Source organism: Phodopus roborovskii, unplaced genomic scaffold, assembly GCF_943737965.1.
Source record: "Phodopus roborovskii unplaced genomic scaffold, PHOROB, whole genome shotgun sequence".
In the NCBI taxonomy this organism is placed as follows: Eukaryota; Metazoa; Chordata; class Mammalia; order Rodentia; family Cricetidae; genus Phodopus; species Phodopus roborovskii.
In genome coordinates, this window is record NW_026126461.1 from 9,628,874 (window position 1) to 9,653,084 (window position 24,211).

Below are 24,211 nucleotides of genomic sequence, written 5' to 3' on the forward strand. Positions count from 1 at the left end.
GCGTGGCGGCCGTTCGGCTGTGGCGGCCGAGGAGGGGACATCCAGGTCCACGCCTCCGCCCCAGCACCTCCGTCCCTCCCTCCCGCCCCCTTGCCCCCGCAGTTACAGGGAGGAACGGAAACCCGGATGGGCTCGAGCATCCCACGGGCCGCTCGGTGACCGCAGCCGAGGCAGGTGAGGACCGGGAGGGAGCTCGGTGGAGAGCCCGCGGGGTGGCCCGGGGGGGTGGCCCGGTGGCCCGGGGGGGGGTGGCCCGGGGGTCGCGGGGCGGCCCGGGGGGATGGCCCGGTGGCCCGGGGGAGTGGCCCGGGGGGGTGGCCCGGTGGCCGCGGGGTGGCCCGGGGGGATGGCCCGGTGGCCCGGGGGAGTGGCCCGGGGGTCGCGGGGTGGCCCGGGGGAGTGGCCCGGTGGCCCACCGCCGTCGCTAGGTGTTTGCTGTGTCTCGGCGCCCTGCTCCGCGTTCACGTGCTGCGTGCTAGAGGCGCCGGCAGGAGCGAGAGGCCAGCACACACGCAGCTCGAGGCTCCCCTTCGGGCTCGGTTCCTCTTCTGCTTCCCGCCTCGCTTCCTCCCTTTTCCATGGCTCGGGTTTGAAAAAGCCAGGCAGGCAGGCAGGCAGGGCATTGCAGCCCAGCGGGAAGGGAGCTGCCCGACTTCTGTCTGAACCTCCTTCCACCGGGCTGTGCAGCGTTGTTCGGGCTCGGCGGGGCGGAGGACAGCTGGCTGTTCGATTCCTTGGTCTCCATCACCCTGCTCCTCTTCGCTTTCCACACCCACTTTCAAGGAACAAAAAAAAAAAAAAAAAAAAAGCACCGTGCCTGCCTGCTTCGCGCCGTGTGGTACGAGGTTGCAGGTCAATGCCGCACCCGCCGCACCTTACCGACCGCACGGCCTCGAGTTCTCCCACGTAGGTAGTGACCTTTGGATCTCATCCTCGAGGTTGTGGACAACTTCCCGAGACTTACCGTTCTTGGAGTTTTGTGGTAATAGTTGTCTTGTTTCGGCGTCCTAGAAGACACAGCTGTGCAAGTAGGAAGCATGGCTGACTCCAGCTTTAGGTAGCGTCCTAGCCTACCCCGGGTTTTGTTTCGCTATTACAGATTTTTTTTTTTTTAAACTGAAATATGTGGTTTTAGGTATGATGGTAGCTGCTATTAATGGGTAACTACCAAAAGCTTTGCAAACATATTTTCATTCCGTCTTTCAAGAGTTCCATGAAGGTTATTCGGTTATTCTATTTTTCAGCTGGAAAATGGGAAGTTGGTGAGGTCAGGTAAAATTTGCCCTAGTAATATTTTGCTGCGGGTAAACCTTTGAATCTTTACTAGAAAGTAGATGTGAATCTAACGTCTGCATTCTGTTGCCCTGCCATTATTCTTGTTATTCCAATTTCTTGCCTAACGTTTTCAGTGGTTAAAAGTTGTATCTACCCATCTAAGAGAGCACATAGTGTGCTCTTCCTGTCCCAACAAACGACAGTCATGATCTCTGCACAACTTCTCTATGTGATGTAGAATTACATATTTCAGAACCTCAAATATTCTTGCAGTGTAGGCTATTGAAAAAAAAAGTCCTGAAACTGATGAATAGAAGGGTACAGTAATTTTACAGTCAAAGCTTGCTATTTAAGTTTTAAATGAATGTGGTTTCTAGAGTAAGGGTATGCATTGAACATTATGAGGGTGTTATGAGGGCGTTAAAGTGAGCAATTGATAGAATATTGAATCGAATGCTAGCTATCTGAGCAGTTCATTGGAAAGAGGGTCTTTATGGAACAGGAAGGATGGGGAAAGGTTAAGCGATGTGTTTGGGTTGGTAGATGCATGAGAATAGTCTGGAAAACATTCTTTGCAAGGCTCTTTGGAGCCTTCCAGTTTATTCCAAGAAGAGTAGGAACTTACTCTGAAATAGCAGTGAATTCCAGACCAAAGAGCTGACTCAGCAGAAAGGTGAAGTCCAGACACAAGAGCTGACTCAGTAGAAAGATGTACACCTTTTGAAGAGGGGAGGGAGGGGAATCAATACCAAAGTTGTATGGAACTTGGAACAGACTTGGTTTATATAACAATAATAATAATAAAAAAATTATTCTAGCTCACCTTTCGTAGCCGGAAGAAAGCCCGAAGAAGCCAACTTTTAACACTTTTTTTTTTTTTTTTTTTTGTGCAGCTTCTTCCTAGTGTGTTGGAATTTAGCTACCGTGTGTAGCAATATGTAGCAATATTTCCACTGGGAAATGTTTTGGGTATCTCAGGAAACTCAGTTATGTATTTTTTGTGTTCTGGTTGAACAGCTCCAGTTTCCTCTGATTGCTTTTTTTTTTTTTTTTTTTTTTTTTTTTTTTTGAGTGGAAATTTACTACTTCGTGGCTGGACTTCAGTGGAATCTATGGGATAGCATGAAGGATGTTTGTACAGGAGCTGTAAATGCTGTGTGGGACTGGTGGCTTGTCCAGGGTGTTATTTTAAAGGACTAGCTCTAGCCAGTGTGAGAGAAAGGACTGTTTATCGGGGCAATAGGTAGTCTGGAGCATCACAGTCAGGAGAGGACCTGAGCTGGCATCCTTTGCTGGAAAGTGCATTCTAAACTTAGCTGCTTATATTTGTTCTTTTGTCAGTTAAAGTCAGAAACTTCTTATCTATACCCTTAGTTAGCCAGTTATAGAAACAGCTAATGTTTGCTGACTCCTTAACGTAGGCTAATTGTTGTAGCACATGCATTCTCGTTTAATCTTCAAAACTCGTATAAGGTTAATAACCTTTTCATCTGGTGGCTAGAGCTGGACAAAACGTGAGGACTGCTGAGCCAGTTTCAGGGGGGAAAGTTGAAGTTCATTTTGCTAGAGTAGAGCCGTTCTCAAAAGTGAGACTCCAAGCAATGTCAGCATTGCCTTGGAGTTTTAGCGTGGTGGAATACTGGTGGTCTCAACCCTAAACTTTCCTGATTAGTATTTGAGTCCACCAAGTGGCTCTGATAGATGTTAAAGTTTCCTGGTTGCAGCTTGGTGTGTGGGGGAACTAGTAAGTGGAACACATTTCAAATTTCTAAGCCAGTGTTAAGTCATTTTTACTTTTTGCACTCATCTCAAACCTAGCTGCTTGTCTGTTCATTAAAATGCAAATTATCTACTTAAGAATTCCTGCTCAAAACTTTTTGTGGTAGGCCAATAACGTATATTGTTACCATATAACCAGTCCATTTGGGAACCATTGCTACAAAAAGGATCTTAAAACTATTCAATTCTGATATTTGAGTAATTTATAGCTCTTCCAGTCTAGGCAGTTACTATCACTTTGGAATTTATGAATGAACAATGATCAAATTGTTGAGTATTGCGTTATGCTATGATCACAGTCAATCCAAGTTGTAGATTTCATTGAGAAGACTTTAGATCTCCTCAAATTCTCATTAAATTTCATTCTGTGAGAGACGGTATACCACTTGAGAGGAAAAAAAATGTATTCCATATTTTCTGAGTACTCATTAAACATTTACAATAATGTAACAAAGAGCTATGAATTTTCTCTTGTTTTGGCTTATGTTAGTGACCTTAGTTTTTTTTTAAATTGATTATGTGATCATTGATTGATTTAATATAATTAAATTATTGGAATACTTATGTTCAGTACTACTGAAATTCTAGGCATTTATCTACGTATCTCAAATATTTATAAAATGAGAACATCCATAATCAAAGATGATTGTGAGAATGTTCATTCACAAAGCAGTAATTGCTTCCTGACTTATTTTTCACATCAAGACATTCATTGAAAGTGTTACTGTCTCTGCTGAAACTGAACTTAGTGCTGCTCAAGTTATTTGTGTAAGGCTCACAGATGTCTGAATGTCTCAGACAATTTTTGAACATGCCTAGTTTTGCATTCATGGCTGAGCAGCATGTTAGGAAGCCCCGCATTTATTAAAAAACTTAAGTCTTTAGTATGTAAAAATGTTTAGTAATTTCATTCCCTTGAGGTTTATATTTTGCAGAACTGTATTCAGCCTAAGTTGTTAAATAATTACTGTAGGTGGCCAAGGTCAAATGAATGATACAGGGAAGAAATCTTGGATGTTGGTAAGCTTTGTGGAGGAGTATTTATATTGAGATAAGCCAAGTATCAGGAGGACAGAGATTCTACGTCATTAGTTTTATGTCTTTTTTTACTATAGAAGATAACCTGATTTCCTATAATAACGAAGAGTGCACAGTCATGCAAGTGGTGAACATATGTTTTACTTCCTGTGTACTTCCGTTCTTTTATTCTATTCTCCCTCTTTTTGGGGGAAACGGGGAGGGAGTGGTTAGTACCTGACTAAACTTGGTTACTTGTTGGAACTGCTTGGAAAACCCTAAAAAATACCCAATTCCTATTCAAACATTCTAATTGGTATGGAGTTGGCCCAGAATTTGGGGCACAGAAATCTTTAATGTATGTAAGTATATTTAACCCTTACTTGGGCTGTGAGACAAGTACCATTTACATATAAAGAAAGGAGGGCCCAAGAGATCAAATACAATTATAAAGGACAAGAATCCAACTTGGGTATTTTGACTCCTAAGTCCACACTTTAAAGCATTGAGTGGTTCAGCTCTTTAATATAGTGAACTAGAATTACAGACAAATAAATAGAATTATTACCCATCTTTATATTCTATTGAGAGCTAATGGTTCTGACCAACATTATAACAAATTTCTTTACTGTCTAACTAACCTGTCTCTTCTTCCTCATCTACTTTCTCAAATGAAGTTCAGAAAATGATTTTTAGCCCTCAGTCCCCTGGATGCCCCTCCATTTCATCTCTGACATTATTTTCTCCTTTACTTTCCTGTTTTACTCCATCCTCCTCAGCCATTCTTTAAACACAGGAAATACACCACACCTACTTCTGCTTCAGTCTTTCATGTTTCTTGCCTAAAATGGTCCCAACATACACCTCCCACCCCCACCCCATCACGCCCGTCATGGTTTTGGAGAAGACCTCCTAGCATTCACTTCTTTGTTGGGAGCTGTCTTTGTGGGGCTGCAGTGGGAGCCAGCTGAGCGGCCCCAAGTCCATACCTGAGGGGGGGAGTGTGGAGAGGGAAAGCTATAGACAAGACAGAGACAGAATAAAGGTCAGGAGGGCAGATCGGGCAATACTGAAATGCCAGGAGTTTAGTTCTCACCATTCTTATGTATCTTAACCAAAAAGGGGAACACAGTATCATGTGTATGGAACAAAGAAACTTTTCTTCCTACTTACACTGAGGGTTCAGTAACCACACCTTAGCTCTAAATTTCTTTTCCCTAGCCCTGAGGTCAGGAGTAGCCATACCTCAAATTCAACTTCTCCTTCCCTAGCCTTGACTGTCAGGAGTAGCCACACCTCAGATTCAGGTCTGTTATTATTTAGACCAAGACAGCCAAAACATCCTGTAGCCACACCTTTAACCTTTAGGTCTTATGACTTGCTGACAGCTTTGAACTCTCTACCCTTGTGCCAAGATGGAGTGCAGCCATCTTTATGGGCACCCACATTACACATTCTTATATTCACCTGGCGAATATATAAGGCTTGGTTTTGGGTGTAAGCTTACAGTTGTTTGGAGGACAGGAACTCTTGTCCTCGGGGCAGCATTAAAAAGACTCAGCTGAAATCCATAAGTGGTGTGTGTGTTTTAGGTGGAGGAGGCGGATCACTTATTATTTCATATGTTTGGGGAAAAGGAAAGGAGATACATACCTTCTTATCCCATCCTCAGGATGATTTCTCTTTCCCATGTGGATTATTCATTGAAAAGACTAGTAGGAAATATAAACGGCAGTTCTGTTTGTTTATTTGTTTTTTACGTATGTGCTTTATATATATGGGTGTTTGTCTGCACAGCAGAAGAGGGCATCAGATCCCGTGGTGCTACAGTAGATCCGCCATGTAGATTTAATTGAAATCTCTGGAAGAACACCCTGTGCTCTTACTACCTAGCCATCTCTCCAACCCCACAAATAAGTAATTTTACAATCAACAATAGCAATCATATTTTTGTCACTGGTCATTGGATTCTTGACTGAGTTTTTCAAAATTCTCTGTTTATGTGTTCGAATTTTTATTTAAATATTTAAATTAAAAGCAAACAAACATCAGAAACAGCCTCTAAAATGAGGTGGTAGTTGTTTTATCATTTTTGTTACAATATTTAAGCTAGAGATATGGTTGTTTGTGTTTAATGAAGCTTGTGTCTATAAGAAGTAAATAGTATTTATTTAATAAATATGTTCATTCCAACAAATAACCAGCAGTTCTCTTAGGTTTCCATGTTATGTTGGTAGGAAGTTTAATTTATAGCAGTTCATACAGAAATGTAGGTTTATTAAGTGTTCAGTATGTGTGAAACACTATGTTACCTCAGTCTTTACAGATACAAGCTGTTGGCATTCTCTCTCTCTCTCTCTCTCTCTCTCTCTCTCTCTCTCTCTCTCACACACACACACACACACACACACACACACATCTGGGGTGGGGGGAGCTGCAGGCGGTGGAGGGGGAGGAGAGGGAAACTGTGATTCAGAAATGCTTGCATAAGTTGTTAGTTGTTTAGTAACAGATTGGTATACTTGTCTCCAAGCACATACCCTTTCTGCTACTAAAATATTTGGAAATGCTTAAGTGTAAACAAGATAAAAAAGCACACAGAGTCCCCAAGGATGTATGCCATTTAGTAGCAACAAAGCTGAGCTGAAATTATCTCACTGTGAAGCTTGTGGGTTTTTTTCTTAGTTATCAAACACTTTAATATTAAATAGTATATAAAGAATAAAAACAAAAAGCTTTTTAAATACATAAATTATTTTTTCAGTTTAGTCCCAAATAATTTTAACTTTTGTAACAATTTTGTAAAGTCAAGGCTTAGTGAGTAAAAGCAAACTGATTGTAATATTTCATAGAAAGCCATCCGTTAAACTGGAGTCAGACCTCTAGAAATAGGAATTTTGGATTGTGCTTTGTCAATTTATCTAGTATATGGATCAATATTTTTTAAACATCACTTGATTAAGCAGGCTTATTTTTATATACCACCAGTTATCAAATGAAGTATTTGATACACAGTTTCATCTTGTTCAAAAACTAATTTTAATATCACCAGTGTTCAAATACATGTAAACGGCTTTGTAAGAGATAGATTGATATTATATCATTAGCATATGGTAGTTAATTGGTAGATTTTCATGAAGGGTTTTTAATAGGTTGTGTCATTGAATCATATGCAGTTTATTGATGAACACATTTTATTGGGAGGCTGTATCAATTGTGTTGGATTTGCTAAATAGTTTAAAACTATCAGTTTGAGAGCTTCTATTAAATGAAGTTTGGTTTTCACTCTACTAATTAATACAGAAAAGTTGTGTTCACTAAAAAAAACTGTTTTTAACTGAACTTTTACAGTTGCTGTAATGCTGTCTCAGATCAATGTTCATTTTTCAGTTATTATCAAACCTACATTACGTTTTACCTGTCCCTGTCTACTCTGTCAGATACTTCTGGATCAAGGATTTAACTTTTAGCAAAATTTTATGTTATAATTTGCATTACTTTCTCATTTTCAGGTACTTTTAAGGTTTGAATTGAGTGTAATCTTTTTGTTATGTTGTGTCATCTCATCCACTTGCTTTGATGTGTTTTACTAGAATGTAATCTTCATTACTTAATTTTATGGGGGAAAACATTTTCATTTTGGTAGCATTTGTTGGGTTATGGTTCTGATTTTTCTAATATCATTTAAAGTTTTTTTTTGTGTGTGTGCTTTTGAAGTATACTCTTCAAATTAATTGTTTGCATTGTATTTTAGGTAGAAGGATTGCTGTTTCAACTCAGGGAAGCAGTAGCCTCGTTAGCTTTGTATTTATACTGCAGCAGCAACTTGGAGATGAACAATGCAGCCATGATATCTGAGAACAAAGGAGCACTTGCCAGCTAAATGTCAGCACATTTCATGTGATTGTATAAACTGCAGCAGACCTCTGTGTCAGCTAGCACAGCGAGAATGCTTCTTCCCCACACTGTTTACTTGCAGTTTTAATACAGATTCTGGAAATCTCATGTACATCAAGTGAAACAAAAATGAGTGAAGCCCCCAGATTCTTTGTTGGGCCTGAAGATGCAGAAATAAACCCTGGAAATTATCGTCGTTTCTTCCACCATGCAGATGAAGAGGATGAGGATGAGGATGACTCTGTGAGTTTGCTTCTTTTGTGATAAACCAGTATAGTACAGAACTTTCTGTTAATGCAGACGGATGCTATGATTTTAAATTAATACTGCTAAAAAGTCTTCAGTCGTAAAAGCATTAGTGATATTGAGTAGACGGGCCATTACAAAAGTGTAATAAATGTAGCAAGGGGTAAAATATTGAAGTAGTTAGTGACAGTTCCGTGTTGTTAGATACCAAGAAACTCCTTAAGTAAATGAAGTTCAGCAAGATACCTCAGAGGCCTGCTGTTGTGTTTGTGATAAGACGGTGTATCTGGATGCCATGTCCATGTTGTGCCTTAGAAGTGGAGCGTGTCCCTTACACTCATTTCCTTCACTGGCATGCTTCTTATTCGTCACTGCTCTCGTTCGCAGGCAGAAATTATTTTATTTTGGGAACTGATTTAAAATACAGACATAAAATGTGATGATTGTCTTATGTTTCAAATTAAAAGTAGAATCGGACTTTAAAAGGAAAAACTGTCAAACTTAGTAAAAGTAGTGAGATCAGGCTGCAGGAGTGATTATACTCCTGCAGAAGAGTGGTTTTCATGGAGAAGTCACTGGGGTGTGCCGTGGAGGGCTAGCCTGGAGGCACACTCTTGCATATTTTTTTATGGCCTCCTATTTCTGCTGCATTGATGTTCTGGCTAAGCAACTGTGGGCTGAACCTTCAGAAACCTTTAATGATTTTTGTCCCTTTGTCATAGCAGTGAGAAATAACTGGTAGTGGCGGCCCTTGAAATCTGCTTTAGAAAGATTGCAATGAACTATTTCAAAATTTTTGATGAGGAATAAAATGTATAGCGAAGCCGTAAGGTAGAAATGAGGGGAAGGAGAGAGATCATGCACCCCAAGACAGTTTTTGTTTATAATCTGTTTGATTTATAATCAAATCCAGTACTCATTTGAATTGCAGTTTTCATGTTAATGTAGAATTATTTTTTTCTAGATGTAAAAAGAACAATTTAACCCTCATATTTTCTTGCTACATTAAAGAGGAAGTTTAGTGAACCCCCTTTGAGCAGCTTTATATAGTGTTATATAAAATATATAAAGTCAGGGAAGAGAGGAAAGCTAAATACTTTATGATTGATAGACCTCTAAGCTCCTGAATGCAAAGAATCAAGAATGAATATTAAGGATTTCTGTGAGTGTGTGAAGTGCTCATTGCTGTTTATATAATGTACATACTCAAATTTGAATGTTGATTTAGTTTAAAAAAAAAAGTGCAAAACCATTAAGTAGGAATACCAAGTCTGAATACTGGAGTGAGTATCAAAGGTCCTTGGCATCCTCTCTTATAGCAGTGAGCCTTTCTCTTAAGTTCAAACAGCTGTCTGTAACCAGCTAATGTCCCAGCTCAGTCCACAAGACTTACTGCTGTGTTGCTTTGTAGTTGGAAAAGCATTTGATTTTAGATGGGCAAATTCTTTATCTAACTCTTTAGTAGACTTTTTAATTGGAGTAGATGGATTTTTAGTCATTTGTTTTTTTCTGCCTGGAGATAGTTAAAGAAAGTATTGTAATTGATAGGATTATGTCAGTTCTATTGATTTCTATTTTTGAATGCTTATTAACTCATCCTGTTGGTTTCTGTTTGTTTCTGTTTTAGCCACCAGAAAGGCAGATTGTGGTTGGAATATGTTCCATGGCAAAAAAGTCCAAATCCAAACCCATGAAGGAAATTTTAGAACGGATCTCCTTGTTTAAATACATTACAGTAGTAGTTTTTGAAGAGGAAGTTATTTTGAATGAACCCGTGGAAAACTGGCCTTTATGTGATTGTCTTATTTCTTTCCATTCTAAAGGTATTAAATGGTGAACAGGGGCTTTTTTATCTGCTATGACTGTAAAAATAATGCATATTAATTGTAGAGTATTGAATAAAGCAGAATGAAGCTAACTCACAGATAAGGGAAGTTAACATTTTGGTTTATTTCTTTCTAATCTTTTTCTTTATATGGTTTTTAAAAATTTTTGCCATAGTTCCATGTAACTCTACATTTAGCTTTTCTTAGATTTTATCAAGTTTCCCATTCCATATTTTCATGGTTTGTAGTGTGTAAATGTATAACATAATTAACTAATAACCAAACGTTTGGATGACTCTTAGTCTTCACTATTGAAATAAGATTGTGATCACCTTGTTCACACTACTGGATATTTTTTGTTTGTTTGTGTTGTGGGGTTTTATTGTTTTATTTATTTAATTTTTTGAGACAGCATTTTTCTGTATTGCTTGGGAGGTTGTCATGGAACTTGCTCTGTAGACCAGGCTGGCCTCAAACTCACAGAGAACCCCCCTGCCTCTGCCTCCCTGTGCTAGGATTAAAGGCATGAGCCACCAGTGCCCGGCAAATTATTGGATATTTTAAGCTCTATATTTCTACCACACAGACAGCAACCTGTTGTTCTTATATTTGTTAAAGTCTTCTTTACCATGTTTAATTGAATGGCAGTATTAGTTATATTTAAGTATTACATTATAGTAAAATCCAATAATCAGAATTATTGCTAAGTCTATTTCTGAAAACTTTAAATTTTGTGAATTACTTGATTTCCCCATTAATAAGTATGTAAGATTTAGAGTTTGTGCCTGTATTAATCATTATCTGTTATTAAGAAAATAGCTTTGAACTTTGTTGGGGTTTTTTTGTATACTGATAATGGAAATTGGTATTCATTTTCAGTAAGCCCAATAAGCTCCAATCTCGCTTGGCTGAGGCTTTTTCTTTAGGAAAGTGTTAAATTTCCTTCCTATGAGCGTGCTCTTATGTGAAAGCTATTAGCTCCCAAAAGCTCCCTGCCTGCCACGTCTAAGACATATTCTGTCTGTTATTCATTGCCAAAAAAAGAATTTTCACGTTGACACAAACCAAAGCAGGGAGCTGATGGCAGGTGTTTTCTCCACTTGCTTACTTCTGGTGGGAAGCTTACAGTCATGACTTGGAGACATTTGCAAGTGCAGAATTCTGATACGTTATGGACTTGTTAAGATCTGTAGTTTGAATACGGCTACTGCTTAATGCATTATTAAAAAAATAAAACCTAAGGGTAATTTAGGAATAAATTTTCTTTAACTGAACATGGCTTTTTGATTTGAATTTTAGTGCCTTTTGATATTTAATATTTGTAAAATTTCTTGTAGTGTAGCAAAAATGTAATATCCTCACAAGCAGTTAATGTTCATAATTAAGTCATATAATGTCATCCTGACTTATTTTTATCCTCCATAGATAAGATAGGTATTTATTGAAGAATAAGAATAATAAAAGATATCATTCTTAGGAACATTATGCCAAGTCTTCTAAGTATCTTACCTACATTAGAAATGTTTTAATTCCACAAGAATCCTATTGGCTAGATGGCTGTCATATTCATTTGCAGCTGGACTGGAGTTAGAGGAGATGGATGTGTTTGCTCAACCTTACATAGCTAGACAGAGGCAGGGTTTGAGTACTGATTTTTGTTCTCATCTGCTAGGATACATTGGAGAATTGTAGTGGAAATACAGCGAGTGAAATATAATCTCTGAAGTTCTTTATGGTTTTTTTCCAGGTCTATTCTAACCATAGTTACATTTGACTCATTTGCATTATTATCAATCATTACTAGTCTAGACATTTTAGCTGATTAATTTCTGTGTCCTAATGGTGACCCATCAGCAGCATTTTTCTGTTCATGTTTTTATGTTTTGTGCATTTTATTGTGTAAAAGCGCATTTCTGCTTTTGCTTCTATATTTATTTACTTATTTATTTGTGGTTTTTTGAGACAGCGTTTATCTGTATTGCTTTGGAGTCTGCCCTGGAACTCACTCTGTATACCAGGCTGGCTTCAAACTCACATAGATCCTCCTGCCTCTGCCTTCCGAGTGCTAGGATTAAAGGCGTGTGCCACCAACACCCATCTTTGCTTCTGTTTTTAAAGGTACTGTTAGCAAGTTCATACTTGGACATAAAATAACAAAAGGGAGTTGTATGTTGAGGATAATTTTAAAAATTAAGTAATATGAAACATGTTATTTATTCATGTATATCCTTTAATATATGAAATAATCTTACCTTCTATAAGGTGTCCTTAAGTAGTCATATACAAGATGACATGTCATAACCAGGGACTTGGTGTACCATATCAATGATAATAACTAAGAAGATATTATTTTAACAGTATAAGTTAAATAAAAATATACATACTTATTATATCTTTTATAGAAGGCAGTTATATACATAATGAAATTGTTATTTAGGGGAGATGGCATAATTCAAGTTGATAAATTTATAGATGTCAGCTGTTCTTGAAACTGTAAAGAATATGATAATAATATGTGTTCTTAGGATTTCCACTGGACAAAGCAGTTGCCTATGCAAAACTCAGGAATCCATTTGTAATCAATGACTTGAATATGCAGTATCTCATACAAGATAGGTGAGTGGTGAAGTCGCTGAATTAAGGGGAAAAGAAATCAGCACTTACTTGGTAATGAGTGTGTGCCGACACAGCACCAGATGCTTTCACATACGTTAATTCACTACATCCTTAAAGTAATACTCAGAAGTAGATATTTACTAGCAAGCTTTACAGATGAGGAGCCCTGAGAATTGAGGGAATCGGTTCACCTACACAAAGTCATGGGTAGTCTCCCAAGTAGTGGGACAGGGAATTGGACCACATTTGCTTGATTCCTAAAGCCTACTAAACCCATCAAGATTATCCTATGGCTGATAATTACATTAGAATTCATTCTCAAGTGATGATTTTCATGGTAAAGTGTACTCATTAGAAAAATTTTGTACTGTATATATTAGCCTCCACTGAACATAGGCTTCTAGTTGAAATCATGAGAGGGTATGTATTTGTCAGCTTCATTTAATTGGTGTTTTGTTTTGGTAGCTACATATAATTCTATTTTTCATTGTCATTCTACTTTCTTTTGTGTTTTAACGTGAGATTACTTATATTACTTACATGGAAATATATACTAATTTTGTATGAAGGTAGAATCACCTTTCTCCTAGTATACTCTGAATATTTTCCTGTAGTGTTGAATATTATTGTAAGGTTTTTAGTGGTTAGGCCATATTCTGTTCTTGTGATGTATTAGTCTTACTTGACTATTTCTCTTCATGCATGTATATTCTTGTTTTAAAGTGTGGTCTTTTTGATATGCTACAAAAGTTTTTTATGCATTTTGGTGACTTGTTAGGAACAGTGATATTTGAAATATTCAGAAAAACAAAGAAGATTGATATTTGTACCTCTTATGGTAGTAAAGAGCAATAATTTATTCATGTGGGAAGATAATATATTGTGAAATAGAGAGCCAAACAAAGCATGTTTCTCTGTTTCTGTAGAAGAGACGTTTATAGCATTCTTCAAGCTGAAGGCATCTTGCTTCCTCGATATGCAATCCTGAACCGTGATCCAAATAACCCGAAAGGTCAGAGAACTCAACAGACTTCCTTTTGTTCTTGATGTACTTCCCTACAATAAGTAGAAATAATTTAAGCATTCATTGTCGCCTGTTTAATAGTCCTTCTTAATGAATTGAATAAATGGGCACTGTATCTGATTAACATGTGACATTGTGGGCTGTGGTGGCGGTGCACGCCTGTATTACCAGGGCTCAGAAAGTTGAAGCAGGGTGATAGGGAACTCAAGGTCAGAATCCGCAGGTAGTTAGTTCTGGGCCAGGCTTCATACTGTGAGATCCTGTCGGCACTGAGCTAACCGGCTTACTGGTTCTCCTGTGTACAGTTGTGAGCCTGTGATTTGAGGGCTGACCATTTGGCACTGGATGAACATTTTAGGGCGCTGGTCCTTGGGGCACACTGACTCGTCGTCTCTCAGCAGGCATCCATTGCCTGTAGTTCTTGTCTCAGGGTAGGCTGTTGCCCCTGAGGCGCTGAGGGTTGGACCCAGGGCCTTGCACAAAGTAGCCAGGGTATTAATGTTGATGCTGCTGCAGCTGCTGCCGCCCCAGCTTCACCGATTGTGTCTGCTGAAAGTTAGCATCGTTTTACTAGAAGCTTGGAAAGTAAATTTTACTTTTGCTCTTGTAAAGATGTTATCTGAGTGATGTAACAATTTGTGACTTCTTCCTATTCTGCTTTGTGTATAGAATGCAATCTGATTGAAGGAGAAGATCATGTTGAAGTGAACGGGGAAGTTTTCCAGAAGCCATTTGTAGAAAAGCCAGTTAGTGCGGAAGACCACAATGTTTACATTTATTATCCAACATCTGCCGGTGGTGGAAGTCAAAGACTTTTCAGAAAGGTAAGCCTTTGTAACCTTGTGTGAGTAATCTTCACTCTGCCATTGCTCTGTCATCATCTAGGGGAAAATTCATGAAACTGTTGCTGAAATGTACTGTCACTTTTCTGTCACCGAGGTAAAACTTCACGAGGACAAACAGCTTATAGAAGGAAGGGGGCAGAGGGGAGTTGTGGCTGCAGAGAAATAGGACTCCATTGCTGCAGGGAAGCCTAATCACAAGCTGCAGGTCTGGTAGCAACAGGAGCCGAGAGCCGAGAGCTCTGTCTTTGAGAGCAAGCACGAAGTAGAGAGAGTTAGCCAGAAATGGCTTTCAGCATTTTCCTCTCAAAACCCACCCTGAGGGAGGCCTCCAGCAAGGCCACACCACTTAATCCTCCCAACAGTGACACCAATGGGCAGCAAGTGTCTGTGGGGGACATTCCCCATCCAGTCACCACAGACAGTGTAGTTACATCATGTTGTTGACAAAATTCTTGTCCTCAGAATGCAAAGGAAGTTACCTGATGTTTCTTCAACCTCCCAACCTCTAGTCTACCAGACTAGAAATTGACTTAAAGATAAACACTTTTTTTTTTTTTTTTGGGAAAAATTATATGGGAAAAAATGCCAGTTTATACAAAAGGTAATATTGGTAATTTTTGCACATGGAAGTATATGTTTAAGTGTCCCCATAATATAATAAATGCAAATCGGTTTTGAAGTATGATGATATCATCTTGCCTTTTGGAGTGACAAGGATTTTTTTTTTAATTGAGTAGTTGGGAAATAAGCCTAGTTCAAAATGTGTTAGCTGGAATGCAGTAATATAATCATAAATAGTCATGGATTTGTGCGTTAAGGATGCAGTGAGAGACTAGAAAGATGACTCAGAGGTTCATAACTTGTGTGGCAGCTCACAACCATCTGCAACAGCAGTTCCGGAGGATGTGATACCCTCCTCTAGCCCCCATAAGCACTGTGCACATTTGGTGTACCTACATACATGCAGGCAAAACACTAATGTGCATAAAGTCACAACAAATCTTAAGCAGAGTACAATGCGCCATTTAATATCCATTATAGTGGCAAATGTTGAAGGTCAACCAGAACTTACATTGTGAGACTCAGATAATGTAGTTGCTGAAAGGTTTTGGCAGTGTCTGTGTAAGTACAGCTATGAGTGAACATGAACCTTCTAGCAGTTTCCTAGAAACATTACTGTATTTAGGGCATGGTTGCATTTGGAGAATGTTAAAACAGCAATGCTGTGTTATTACAAGAGGCTTGGCAAACAACCTAAACATGTATGTATAAAGTAAAATGTTACACAGGAGAGGCCTGGTAGCAAAAGTAAGCAGACTCAATTCTCTCTGTGTCTCTGTCTCTCTCTGTCTCTCTCTCTCTCTCTATTTCTCTCTCTCTCTCTCTCTCTCTCTCTCTCTCTCTCTCTCTCTCTCTCTCTCTCTCTCTCTCTCTCTCTCTCTCGCGCGCGCGCATGTGCACCGCATCTATGTGGCAGAGCCAGAAGAGGGCATCAGATTCTCTGGAACTGGGGGTAGGGGTGGTTGTGAGCTGCTTGCTGTGAGTGCTGTGAGTGTGGATCCTCTGGAAGAGCAACCAGTGCTCTTACACACTGGGGCTTTTTCTCAGCTCCAAGACACATGATCTGTTCATTATATTTTATGCTCTTTATGTTAGATTTGAGTTAAAAAAAATGTACCAGAGAATATATACTGCCATATATATAATAAATACAGTTAAATATTCATAAATTACTTTTTGTTCATTATATTTAATGTTCTCTGTTATATTTAAGTAACAAAATACACCAGGGAATATATACTGCCAAATATATAATAAGTTGTTACTAAATCTTTGTGAATTAGCTACTTAATAATTAAGAATGTCTACTATAGTACATAGTACATAAAGGTCACATTTTAGATGAATTATAAAAATGAGGACACGACCTTGACTTTTATGTTGATGGACATCTTTTCTCTCTAGATTGGCAGCAGAAGTAGTGTATATTCTCCAGAAAGCAATGTGCGTAAAACGGGATCATATATATATGAAGAGTTTATGCCTACAGATGGTACCGATGTTAAGGTAAGATTGATCCGATTTTAATCTTGTATTTAGAATAGGGCTGACTAAGGCATGGTGGGTTACAGTACAGATGCTGCTTGGTTAATTAACATTGAGTCCTGTCCCCGATAAATTCAGTGTTAACTTCAAAACACTATGTTAGCTGGCTATGATAGTGTGCCCTACAATCACAGCACTCAATTGTGAGACAGGAGGATCTTGAATTTGAGACAAGGCTTGGTTCCATATCCAGGTCCATGCCAGAAGATCTAATAGTGAGAATCTTTTCTTTAAAAAAAAAAAAGGAAGGGAAAATGACTAAATTAAAAATACATTTAATAACCCTAATCTCATAAACATCAAAAAGTGGTGCACGGCATGCAGAACATGATTATTTTTCGCTTGTAATTGCACAACTGGCAAAAGCTGCATTGAAATGCTGCTGTGCCGCATCACGAGAGAGTATGATACTGTATTGTCACTGAACCAGAAAGAAGCCAAAAGTCACAAGTTCAATATCATAAGAGGCCATGTGAGTTTCAGTTTATATTTTGAACTTACCAGTTATTTTAGAGAAGGTTAATTATTTAACTTCTAATTATTTTTATTTTTAGTGTTACTGTTATTGGTGTTAGGGATGAGACCTAGGCCCTTATGTGAGGTAGGCGAGCATTCTAGCACTAAGCTCACCTTAGTCCAGACTTTTTATTCAGTTTTGTATGGTGGACATCATTGACAGTTGGAAGCCCAAGAACTCCTTTTAAGGAATAGTGTTCTTAAATGCTTAAAATAAAACATACAGTATTACAAAGATGACAGATTTTAGTGAAACTTGTGAAAATGTTTAGGTAAAGTTTTAACCACGTATGATTCTTTCCAGGCTAATGTGTAATACAATATCAGGGTGAGCATTCTAGTAGCTACCAGTTTCTGAGCAGTGACTGATGAATAGCAGTGATGTTTGGTTCTGAGACAACCATACTGTGATATAAAAATGCCAATGCACTTGGAAACCAGTGAAGCTTCCTTTTCCCAGCCAGCCTTTCTCTGACAAGGCTGCTGTTCTTAAACTTATAAATCTGGTCTTGAACCTGCCTTTTAAATTTTGCTGGTAAATTCGCATTGACTACAGGATAACCCACGTTCATAAGACTGTCGTATGAGCTCTTTGCTAACCTTTCTTCTGACAAATGCCATTTCTTAACTGCTGAACCATCTCTCCAGCCCCCTAACAAATTCCTTCTCTTATAGTGTGTATATATGATAGTCAAATTTATTTCCCTTCCCAGAATACCTTGTGCTGCTTCATTTCTCTGCCCTCGTTATTACCTTTCCTTTGTCTACATTTATATTAATCTCCCCACCCTTTAAAAAATTCTTGTGGTCTATTTTTTTTATTCCTATTTAAGAGTTGTATCTTTCTGTTATTAGACATAGACAATCTCTGCATCATGGTGATCAGTTTAGTAGTTTAGTACAGAGAATAAAGCCTTGTGCAGTGTGAATAATTATATGTAACCCTTTCTAATATATTGAAAATCCTGGCATATAAAATAGGTGTCTTTTAATAGCCTGGAGTCTGAACTACTTTAAATAGACATTTTTCTTTGAATTTATTGTTTGCTGGTTATATATTTAATCACCAATATGTATTATATGTATTTAAATTTTATGGAAGGTTTATACTGTGGGTCCAGACTATGCTCATGCTGAAGCTCGAAAATCTCCAGCCCTCGATGGCAAGGTGGAACGTGACAGTGAAGGGAAGGAAGTCAGGTACCCTGTCATCCTCAATGCACGGGAGAAGCTGATTGCATGGAAAGTCTGCCTTGCTTTCAAGGTAAGATGCTATGCAAATTGTGCAGACCCCTGTATTCTAAGTTTTCCTTTTGAGTACTAGACATTAGACAAGAGAGAAGTAAGCTGAGGGAATAATCGTATATGTGAGCTCATGTATGTATGTAGGTGTTTCTGTGGGACTGACATCATTTTCCTATATTACTAATATGTTCTTTCCTTATTATAGAAAGTAGTAAACCTTACACATTTAGTCAAAAATTAAAGTTATAGAATAAGACCACTAAGTAGTACTTAGTGGTAATGCATAGCTTTTAAATGGGTGGTAAGTACTTTTTACTTTCATAATATTGATTAAAAATACTATTTGATTAAATCTGTCATTGTTTTATCATTAGCTCTCTATCATTTGGCCTAATACATACTAAAACATGTAGAGAACACTATAAATACCTTTTTAAAGAAAGCTTTTTGCTTGTGTTTGACTTTCCTCTCTTCTGTTCTTTTTATAATCAAATTACTAGTGTAAACATTTAAGTGGAAGTAGTATAACCTGCATTTAATAAAGGATGCATTTAATATTTTTAAAGAATGCCTATCCTAGATTCTTAACATAAGCTAATCATACTACTGGTATTACTGGTTACTAATAAAAAGAACTACTTATTTGAAGTCTTTTATGTGAAGACTGTTAATCTCTAACTAAGCTATGTTGAGTTGAGTTCTTATAAATTGTTTTATTGTATTTGTATTCCAAAGTCTAATATTGTTCTATGTCTTCATGATAAGGGAATAATCAGGTGGGAAAATATATTGTGTGTTCAAGATACTCAAGGTTATGATTATTTATAACCTTCATATCTTATATAACAAAACTTTTTACAATGTATTCTTAGGTATTTTAAAATATATAATGTTCTTAAAAGACTAGAATACTGAATCATAATCGTACCAATGAAGTCTTAAAATCTCTAACGTGTTTTAAATAGCAAACGGTTTGTGGCTTTGATTTGTTACGTGCCAATGGACAATCCTACGTCTGTGATGTCAATGGCTTCAGTTTTGTGAAAAATTCCATGAAGTATTATGATGACTGTGCAAAAATCCTTGGGTAAGTATTTACCTTTCTCCTGTCTACCTTGTCATAGTTTTTAAGCCATGAAAGTTTTTTTGATCACTCTAGAGTAATATCCAATGTTAATAAGATACCCCCCAAACTGTGCCAGATCCTGAATTGTGCTTTAGGAATGAAGACAACTTAATGGATAAAATGTTGCTAATGATTTTACATCATACTTTGAAAAAATATGTTGTTAGATACAACATTCCTCCACTTTTCCTATGTCATTGTATTTGAAATGCTTTTTTAATCCTACTTAATGTAAGTAGGTATGAAATAAATATTCATGAAATAAGATGCTAGAGTAATATAGGAAAATTTGAAATTTAGTATTCTTTTCCATGACTCCTTTCTGCATGTGTGTTACTTGGTTTTCTAATAAAATTATCAGATAAATAGAAAAGAAAATATTATGTGTAGAAATACCATTTTTATATCTCACTTCAAAACTTCAAAAATGTGTCATACTACATTTTAATATGAATATATGCTAACTTAGAAGAAAAGAAAAATAAATTATGTGTGTGTAGAAGAGAGTGAGAAGAGAGAAAGAAAAAACAAGAAAAAGAAGTGAAAAAGAAGAAAGAAGGAGAGAGAGAGAGAGTGTGTGTGTGTGTGTGTGTGTGTGTCCTGTGCATACATGGCTACATGCATGAGAGTTTGTTCATGTGTGTGCGTGTGCCTGTGGAGGGCAGAGAGCAAGCTTAGGTGTCATTCTCAGGGACCATCCTCTTTCCTTGACTCAGGGTCTCTCAGCCTAGGCATCTGCATGTCTCCGCCTTCTCAACACAGGGTGATAAAAGCACACTACCAGGCCCCGCCTTTTATTTCTTCTTCTTCAATTCTTTATTTTTTGTTTTGTTTTGTTTTTGCTGGGCTGTGTTTTTTTGTTTTTTACTGTGTGGTTCAAACTCAAGTTCTCATTCTTTACCAATTGAGAAATCTCTCAGCCTCTCAAATCAACTATTAAAATATATTTCCAATATAGTAATTACTTATTAGAAAGTGTTGTATTTATACTAAGTTTGTCAGAGATATATGTTCCTGGAAAAATACTCTGTGCCCAAGGCTTTGGATCCTATGCTCAGACCCTCACACACGTAAAGAAAAGTAGCTTAAGAGATGTTCAACAGGCAGTTAACAAATGGTAAAAAATACAATTTGTAATTGTAATTAAAGCAACACTCATTTTCAAACTGTAAGTTAAACACAAATATGTTTCATTTCTTTAGCATATTCAATTTAGAAATGCATCTCTAAGATTTCATGAGGATTTGATTTGGGGAAACATTTTATGTAACAACCTTTAGGTACTTTGACTGATTCTCAGGGTTCTCTGTCACGGCATGGTTAAACACGACTTCTGTCTTTGCATTACTTAACTCTTAATGATTTCCTTTTGTCTTAAAGCAATATTGTCATGCGGGAGCTTGCTCCTCAGTTTCACATCCCCTGGTCAATACCCTTAGAGGCTGAGGACATTCCCATTGTACCAACTACGTCTGGAACTATGTAAGTTTAACTGTGTCCTTTTCATTCAGAAATTCCTCAGGTTTTCCACATTAGTCTGTAAATTTGTGAATCATTATTAGTTTACTATATGTATTCTCATATGATTCAATGTGAAGATGGGCGAATGGGTAAGTCTTTACAAGGGTATATATACTAAAGTAAAGGTTCCTTAAAATCCTGCAACATGCTTGAACAAGTACAGAGCCAAATAACACAACTTATAACCATGCTTGGGTGGCACAAAGTGCATGACTCGGGTTTATAGTATCATGCAGCTTTGCCTTTGTCTAGTTATATCTTTAGGTAAATCAATCAGATTGATATCGACAATGTGTTTGATAGCCTTTGCTAGGAAATCCACTCATTTTAATGTCAGGTGATTTGACTGAATGTTTCATAGTCACAAGGTCAGAGACTCACTCATATTAACATGCTAAATATTCTGAAAAGTCCTAATTGGGAGGAAAATACACTTATGTTTCAAAGCAGCACTTTCAGATTTATTCATCATATAATTTTTTTTTTTTTTTTGGATTATTAATGTCTTTCAAGGATGTGTCCAATAGTTTTCACTTTGAAAACTGAAATGATAGATAGATCTTCGCTCTGGCATACCACTAAACACTTTTCTAAGTTGAAATTTAAATAATTTTTTCTTAGATGACAAGATATACTAAAAATATAGTATGGTAGCCATCATATAAAAGTTGATTTTGCTTTGATTTAATGGAGTCTCTGCTGATTACAGTCAAATGCCACAGAGCGGACACCTAATAAAGTCCAGGCTAGAGTCCGCTGACTTTATTCCCAAGTAATCAGCATTATCAGTAAAGAAGGAAAGATGCTAAAGATCCGAATGCCATTCCTCTCTGCTTCATAATTTCTCATAAGACCTGGTGTAGTGAGATAGTCCTTCTGTAGCACTGACCACGCCCATTGGGGGGTGGAGCCATGGGCGGAAGTGACCTGTGGAAGGAGGTCGGAGGGGGCCAAAAAAGGCTCTCTCTTTCTGGCGTGACTCGGACAGGAGAGGATCGGGTTGAATTTCCTGGTGTTCATCTGTCTAGGTTGTAAGTTATTTCTCCCTGAATAAACATCTATTCGGCCTATTTGTTTATCCTGATCCTTATTTACCGCAATAACCTGGTTTTTCAGAATTAAAACAAAACAGACCCTTAGTGCTGGAGAGATGTGAACGTAGGTGTTTTTTGTCCTTGTAGGATGGAACTTCGATGTGTCATTGCTGTAATACGACATGGAGACCGAACACCAAAACAGAAGATGAAGATGGAAGTGAGGCATCAGAAGTATGTCTTAAGAACAGTGACTTGTACCCACGTGCAACTTCAGATCCGTTACTGCTGAGCTCTTTTGATTGAAGCGTCAGACAGAACACTTACCTTCTACTTTCTGATCCTGAAAATACTGAAACCTCTAAACGCTTACAAACTCATTTAAATTAATTGTGTGTGTTATCGCCTAAAATTTTTTGTGGGCGTAACCATGACTGCCAGTCTAACTTGCCTTTCATTTATCATCATAAATATATTCTACTTATTCTTAGTTTATCATTTTCTTGCATTGTACTATGAGAAATATCAGCATCTCGGCACTATAGAAGCAAATTGGTAGGAAGTGCCCATTATCTTTGTTCAGTGTTTGATTTGGAGATTATAAAATGTGGAAACCTGAGCAATTAAATATGCACTAATGCATTATGCACTAACAACAGAAAATATTTTAAATTTGTGTGTTGAATCCATCATGAGCAAACTTTTGAAAGTAACATAGTGGATATTAGTTTGATGTGTGTAAGACATTATTTAAATTTTACTGGTAAAAGGGGAGCAGATGCCAAGTGTAGTGAGTACCACCAGTTCATGCACTTGTGTTTCAGAGATAGAGGCAGGAGATCACTTGAGCTGAGGAGTTAGATAGCAACCGGGTAATATGTAACATGACACCGTTGTCAGGGAGAAAAGGCAGAGGGAACCTAAGGTTGAGTGAAAGAGGAAACACAGTACTTTCATGCATAGACTTTAAACCTCCATTCCCATGTCTGTTTTCCTAGGTTGACTATACGCTGAGGGTTTTTTTATTTTTATTTTTATTTTTTTTTTTTTTTTTTTTTTTGCTTTTTGCTTTTTAAGTAGCTCTTGCACTCCTGGTTCAGCTTGTTGAAGGCTGTGACTATAGGTGTCACCTCCATAATATAATTATTGCAAATGACTAACTGTGTTCTATCCTTTTATAAGGTTTTTTGATCTTTTTGAAAAGTGTGATGGCTATAAGTCAGGAAAGTTAAAACTCAAGAAGCCAAAACAATTACAGGCAAGTTTTGTTGTTTTATTTTTGCTCTTATGTGTGTTGAATTTAATTTTTTTTAATGGTGAAATTATATAAAAATTTAAGCTTTTTATTAACATACGTAGGAGGTCCTGGATATTGCACGGCAGCTTCTTATGGAGTTGGGGCAAAACAATGACTCTGAAATTGAAGAAAACAAGTCAAAACTTGAACAACTTAAGACTGTGTTAGAGATGTGAGTACCTCTTCGGCCCTCTTCCTTACAATAGTTCTCCTGTTTGGTTTAAGGGATAGTCATTTGTCCTAGTCAGGGTTACCACTGCTACAACAAAACACTATGACCAATGGAAGCTTGGGGAGGAAAGGGTTTATTTGCTCTACAGATCTTAAATCAGAGTCCATTGAAAGAGACCAAGCTAGGAACTGCAAGCAGGCAGGAACCTGGAGGCAGGAGCTAGTGCAGAAGCCATGAGGAGGCTGCTTACTGGCTAGTTCAGCCTGATTTTTAGTAGAACCCAGGACCACCAGCTCAGGCTTGCACCATCCACAGTGGACTGGGCTCTCCCCCATCAATCACTAATTAAGTAAATTCCCTACAGGTTTGTCTGCAGCCCAATCTGATGGAGGCATTTGCTCAAGTTCCCTACCTTCAGAAGACTCTAGCTTGTATCAAGTTGACATAAAATAAAACTAGCCAGCTAACCATTTTTATTTTTCAGTGTGTCCTTTCAGCTCTTTATTGGTACAGCTGAAGAGAAATGAAAATCTAATGTGGCAACATATTATTATGTTCCATTATTGCTGTTTTTGTTATTAATTTCAGTGAGGAGAAAGGAAGCAAACATTGTAGTTTGGCCTTCTTGAATACTTAAAATGAAGATCACATACCTAACTGAATCCTAGA

At 37.7% G+C, this 24,211-nt stretch overlaps 1 protein-coding gene across 1 annotated transcript in view; it reads left to right on the plus strand.

Annotated features, from left to right (window-relative positions):
* Positions 1 to 91: 91 nt before the first annotated feature.
* Positions 92 to 24,211, plus strand: part of Ppip5k2 (diphosphoinositol pentakisphosphate kinase 2) — a 62,044-nt gene continuing 37,924 nt past the window's right edge. Inside the window, exons 1-13 of the mRNA XM_051190872.1 lie at positions 92 to 174; positions 7,826 to 8,211; positions 9,842 to 10,037; positions 12,566 to 12,656; positions 13,583 to 13,668; positions 14,350 to 14,504; positions 16,491 to 16,592; positions 18,250 to 18,411; positions 19,358 to 19,479; positions 20,899 to 21,000; positions 22,221 to 22,307; positions 23,256 to 23,331; positions 23,433 to 23,542. Coding sequence (XP_051046829.1) covers positions 8,098 to 8,211; positions 9,842 to 10,037; positions 12,566 to 12,656; positions 13,583 to 13,668; positions 14,350 to 14,504; positions 16,491 to 16,592; positions 18,250 to 18,411; positions 19,358 to 19,479; positions 20,899 to 21,000; positions 22,221 to 22,307; positions 23,256 to 23,331; positions 23,433 to 23,542 — 1,403 coding nt within the window. The 5' untranslated portion in view covers positions 92 to 174; positions 7,826 to 8,097. The remainder of the gene's footprint in view (positions 175 to 7,825; positions 8,212 to 9,841; positions 10,038 to 12,565; positions 12,657 to 13,582; positions 13,669 to 14,349; positions 14,505 to 16,490; positions 16,593 to 18,249; positions 18,412 to 19,357; positions 19,480 to 20,898; positions 21,001 to 22,220; positions 22,308 to 23,255; positions 23,332 to 23,432; positions 23,543 to 24,211) is intronic.